Genomic DNA, 5963 nt, shown 5'->3' on the forward strand with positions numbered 1-5963 from the left:
ATTTTCACAACTGGATTTTGATGATCTTACTGACACAATTGCTGCCACGCCTGTCAATGCAGCGAAGCTGGGCTATGAAACTCCTCCAGCCGACAGCTTTATTAAATACATCTCTGCGTAAGTGTTTGTTGCCAGGTACTGTATTAAAGACACTAATCAAAAAAGTGGAGAATTTGAAATAAGCACGTTCTTTGCTTCATGTCAGCTATGATATAAAACACAAGGACACCATATGTTTCTTTGACTGTTTTCCCCCGTGTCTGTGAACCTGCTGCTTTCAATTCATTGCACAAACAAGCACGTGTAATCTTTACAACATTTGTAACTAGGAATTTATTGCACTCAGCCCCCTGCACACACTCAGTTGAATAGCTAATATTTTACATCAATCTGTTCCCTCAGGGTAGGAAAAAGTGTAATGACGGTGAAACTAGAAGAAACAGGTGTTCTTCTCGCCAAGCGTTTCTTTGAAGGTGCTGAGAGTTACAGAAAGATTGTGAATCACCGCTAATGGCATGAAATTATAGTTGTGGGGTGCAAAATGAACTCATGCCAGTGCAGCATAAGCCACGGCAGTAATTGCAGTACCTTGAAGGGTTATAGATGGCACGAATTGTGGAATGACAGAGGTGTGTTGTGCGTTAAATGAACAATGAACAGTGTTTACCGGGAATGCTGTGGGGAGGATTTACAGAGCGCTCCCTCGAATGTGATGACTGAAGTGCATTTCAAAGGCAAATAGTATATTTAATGGCATAAAGAAAAAAAAAGCCAGCTCGTTTTCACATCTACCAAATTAAAAAACCTAAAGACCGTGAAAGTAGCTGAAGCTGTGTGCCACCTGGACACTTGTTGAACTAAAACTAATCAGGCTAATAAGGTCAGACTGTTACTGTTCAAAGGAAAATACTGTTGTGTGACTTTCTGCAGAAGAGGTCTACTCTCAAAGGAAAGTGTCTGGAAAAGATTTATAGTTTCAAGGGGCACCATTTATAATTACAAAATACACAAGCTGAGCAGTTTAACTGAAGCCACTGAAACAAAGGCATTTGTAACAAATATTAACATGAGGCAGTGGTCTCATTACTCATTTGCTTTATCAGAAAAGGCGGCCATGACTAAACCAATTTAGACTCCACAAATAAAAGTCATTTGTATTCTTCGACAGGCAAAAACCAATAACCAGAATATATAAAGCAAAGGCCAGCAGGGAAATATCTTACTGGTGATTTTTCATGTTATTTTCAGTAATCTAATATAGCATGCATATTACATTTTTGAAATATTATACTATTGCTGGATGTGTTCTTTTTACAGAGCACAGATCAAGTCATTTATTATGATGTTGTTGCTCTTTGAATGTCTTCTAATCTCTTCCAGTATGGTGACGTTTCTGCATCTACAAATTAAAAAAAGCTTTCAAATAAGCACAGATGATAAGTTTAACATGTTGAGCATTGATTTTTGGCATCTTCATTGTGATTACTGGTACTACTACTCGGTACTTGTTTGTATCTATTTTTTGTATTTTCGTCTTAAAGAGAGATCCTCAGTTGCTTTATCTTGGGGTTTTGGTGTGGATCTGTTCCTCATTGGAGAGCTATGGTTAGAGGGAGTTATGTGATGCCAACTGTGAATCCCCTGTGGCTTTTATAAATAACATTTAAAAGGTATTACTTTTTGTAATGGTTTATTAAGTGATATTTTGACGAAAAATTCTTTCTCCACCACGTCACATCACGTCATGTCACATGAAGGAAAACGGGTAAATGCCAGTTACCGCATGACTCTGACAGCGCTTTTAGTCAGCTTTACAGAACTGAAAGTAGACTTTTATGAAGTGGTTTCCACACTACTGAAGATTCACTTCCCAAATAAAGTCAGATAAATTCTGAGCTGCGAATGTATCACTCCCATTTTGGTAGAACGGGTCCTGGAGCGAGGCTTGGAAATCATCTTGACTTCTAAAACTTCTGGATCTCATGGCATATTTTACAGCCATGTTTGGTGCTGCAATTCTTTTGGGATTCATCAACCTTTTAATGGCAAAAGAAGATACGTGTGATCTCTATGCCACTCCTGGGCAGAGTCTGACTCTGCCGCTTGCATATGAACGACTGACAAACTCTCATATCCTGAGATGGGTTCATAACAATACAGTCATTTTCTACAGGCAAGGGAAAGTGTCAACTGGAAAACCAGAGGACATTACTTCAAATGGATCACTCGTGCTTAAGAAAATTCTGTTTTCAAGTCAAGGGATTTACAAAGGACATGTACTGCATCCCAATAATACATCTGCTAAAACATGGACTGGGCGCCTCTGCGTGCTGGACAAAGTATCAAAACCTCAGCTCAGTTATTCTTGTGACTTCAGCTCTATGGCTGTTAATCTTAATTGCCATGTTACTAAACCTGAGGGTTTGGTGTTTTCATGGACGCTTGATAAGGAGACATTAAAAAGTGAAACAAAACAAACACTGAGCATATCTTTTATCGATCTGAAAGCTGAGAGAAGTTTCATGTGTGATGTGGCAAACAAAATCAGCAAGGCGAGTAGCGACAAGGTTCGGCCGACTTGTCCACCTTTACTTTCTTTTAAACGTCAAACTGTAATGGCAGTGCTAGCAGGAGGAGGAGGTCTGATTCTTTTTCTGCTCTTCGTTATCGTTGGATTGTGCTGTTTACTCAGACGCAACAAAAGCCAAACGAGTCCCAGGGATAAAGGCGAACTGAGGATGCTTTCTCTACAGAAGCAGGAGACTCACTCTGTAAGCCCAGAACACAAGAATAACCACCCAACAGAGGTTGTCACTCCACCGCTGATACCTCAGCCTTCACCAAGAACATATTACCAGAATGTTCCTCAGCTTGAAGTTCAGACTGAAAACAGCCCTTCACTCATGTATGAAGTTCCTGACAGACCACAGCCTTCACCTGTACCGAAACCAAGGACCAGGAACCTCCAACAAGTAAACACCTGACATCACAATGAGTTTTTGGAGTGGTGACCAAAAATAGTGTTTGTGGAAAATGTCCTTATTATCTTTGCCCACACTCGTTCTTACTATTTGGTTTTGCAGGTCTTTAAGCTAAAACTTAAAATAACAAAATATTTATTTCCTTTTCAATTCAATGTTATGTGATTAAATCAACGTGTCATTACTGACAGTCTTAGCTGTTATATCACGAATGATCTAATTCCAGAGGTAATTCTGACGATGTAAGCAACTAGTCATAATTGATATCATAGAAATGATGCATAATGCTTGTAATATTCTGTAATTCTCCTGCTGTTAGGCACTCTCACGAAAAGGTACTTCAAGCTTACTAAATCATTTTAGAATTTTTTTTTTAGATTTATCAAACAGAAGTGAACTGTTGGGACTTACACGGTATTTATGTATGTATTTTTCTTTAGCAACGCAGGAATAGCAACTGTTCTATTAATAGATCTAGGACAAAAGTGGTTTATATCAGCATTAGGCTACACAGACAGTAACTACTAGCATAAATTCATCCACTGGTTTTATCTTTGAAATGAGGAGAACATTGCCATAAGCTGTGGCATGAGATTTATTATTATTAGGCTTTCAACAAGAGGAATGACCTCTTCTGTCAAAGAAATGACCAGTCACCATTTGACCTACTTCTGAAATCGTTTAAAAAAATAAAAAGGATACCCCACTTACACAACACTCTTACATGAAAGCAGATGGATTTTCTGTTACATGTAAACATAATGTGCGCTTACAAACTGTATGTGTTGTTTGAAATAAATAAAGTTGTCAAAATGATCTTTGCATGGAAAACTACACTAAACAGCTTATCTGTGTCAAACACAGCCCTTTGTCCCAGCTTCTTACATGTCAGCATTCTTGCACTTATTAAAATTTGCTTGCTTGCAAGAAGTTATTAAAGGGAGAAAAAAATCAATAGAGAAATGGATTAGCTAAGGCAAATATCTATTATCTCCAACGGGTAAATGGTAATCCACACATGAAAGTGTTTGCTGTCTCGCCTAATGCTGTGTGACAGCCACATAATGGAATCCCCCTGAGCGTCACTGCCTAAAACTTACAAACCAATGTCATCTTTTGTCAGGTCCCGCTCCACTCCTGCTTTCTATACATGGCAAAAAAATTTCAGTCCAGCTGAATTTGCTCGTAAAGCTGGTATCTGCTCCTAGAACAATGCCCCTTTTTTCTCCATTTCCCAAGAAACACTGAGTCTTGGCTGGCAACTCGCCACATTCAGTCACCAGCTTAAACCGTGCACAACATACATAGATGGAGATGAACATCTCATACTGTATGTCTATTCCAGGTCTACCCTAGAAGTGGAAGGGAAATACGTCTACTGTAAATTATGCTTAATCAGTGGTTCTTGGAGTCTAGAGGATACACTGTTTTGATCTTGGTGTGTGTGTGTCCAGGAAAAGGGTCAATTACCCTTGGAAAGTATCGTGTCAAATCATTTCTCTTGTTATCGGGGGCTGCCAAGTCTAAGGAAATCAGAACATCAAAAGTCAGCCAGTGCAATGGCGTTTTTCATCAGATTTTTCTGAAAACACAAACATTAGCCTTCTGTTACCATTTTCTCTCACTTTGACCTCCGTCCATTACTGACACGTAAAGTATACAACACATCGAGCGAGCTGAAATCACAGTCTTTCAAATCAAGCTCCAATTTATTGAAAAGGAAACATGGCCAATTACTCTTAGAAAAAAAACCCTCAAAGTGACTCACTGCCTTTAAAAATCATTCATCGTGTAAAGTAAGTAGAAACTGTAGTTCGTGGTCTTGCTGTATACATAAGAGAAAAGTGCTGTTAAATTCTTTATTCGAATGTCTCATTAAAAATCAGATTTACAGAATCTGTCAGTGCACCAGTCCTATTGATGTTATTCTTCTCCATCTGTGCACCTCACACTTTCGCTCCCCCACGCAGCACATGCAGTCTGCTGGCTGTCTCTGCACAGTCTGTGGGTGAGTGCAACACAATCTTACAAATTTGCTGAGAGATCTGGCAGAACTGATTTTATTTTTCTATGAAAGTAGAATACTTTCCAGACTTCAGCAAGCTCAAATACACTGCATGTCAAAGAACTACTCAGTGTGCACTGTGTTTCTAACCAGCTCTGACATTTCTCGCTAAAAGATTATGTCTTTAAAGGGAAATTAACCTTTTCATCTGAATATGATGTTGGCTGCATTAAGCAATAATCCTTCACTGGTTTGCACCAGGTGGTGTGTGGCTCCTTGCAACATTCTTGTAAAAACTAGTTAGAAAAACGTGTCTTAATCATTTTGGTTACCTGAAAACTAAAGAATGTTTTAAGAAGAAAGACTTCTGCAAGTTTCAGGAGGCTGTCTAATCAAAGGCAATTCACAAATCACTGTAGCATGACAAAATTCCAAAAACAACTTGTCATTGGACGCAAAATAGTTCACAGACACGCATAAAGGTCTAGTTTTTTTTTCTTTTTGGTGAATTTGGGCTATAGGTTAGATAAAACAAAATAAAACACTGGCACTAGCACTGCATAGCATCCCCTTGTCTTTTAACAACAGTCCTTAACACCTGAGTTTGGAGTTCAGGTGTTTGATTTCGTTGGAGAGGAATGTTGTCCCATTCTTGTCTGCAGTGTTGGTCAAGTTACTTGAAAAAAGTAATCAGTAACTAATTACTGATTACTTCCCCCCAAAAGTAATCCTGTTACTTTACTGATTACTTATTTTCAAAAGTAATTAATTACTTAGTTACTTTTTAAAAACACAATTTACAACCTGAATAGGTGATAAAGCGATAGATCTTTCAGCCCAATTCTACTTTTTCTGCATAATCCATCATACAAAATGTAATCAAATGGAAAAGTCTCTTTTTAAAACTTGTTTTATCAGTTTTAATCTTTTAACTTTATGCATCAAGCAAAAATTAAATTATATGCAACATTCTCTGA

The 5963-nt window shown here is 38.2% G+C and overlaps 1 protein-coding gene across 1 annotated transcript; it reads left to right on the top strand.

Annotated features, from left to right (window-relative positions):
- The first annotated feature begins 1929 nt into the window (after positions 1 to 1929).
- On the top strand, positions 1930 to 4130 carry LOC146569970 (T-cell surface antigen CD2-like). Its single transcript, XM_085281118.1, has one exon. The coding sequence runs from the start codon at positions 1983 to 1985 to the stop codon at positions 2982 to 2984; it is 1002 nt and encodes a 333-aa protein (XP_085137244.1). The 5' UTR covers positions 1930 to 1982; the 3' UTR covers positions 2985 to 4130.
- Positions 4131 to 5963: the final 1833 nt, after the last annotated feature.

The sequence above is a fragment of the Mchenga conophoros genome, linkage group LG7 (genome assembly GCF_057382185.1).
Source record: "Mchenga conophoros isolate Kocher_MC1m ecotype Shallow Benthic linkage group LG7, M_conophoros_male_GT1.1, whole genome shotgun sequence".
Lineage (NCBI taxonomy): Eukaryota > Metazoa > Chordata > Actinopteri > Cichliformes > Cichlidae > Mchenga > Mchenga conophoros.

Coding starts and splice junctions, on each gene's coding strand:
- LOC146569970 (XM_085281118.1), top strand. CDS start 1,983: ATGGCATATTTTACAGCCATGTTTGGTGCTGCAATTCTTTTGGGATTC.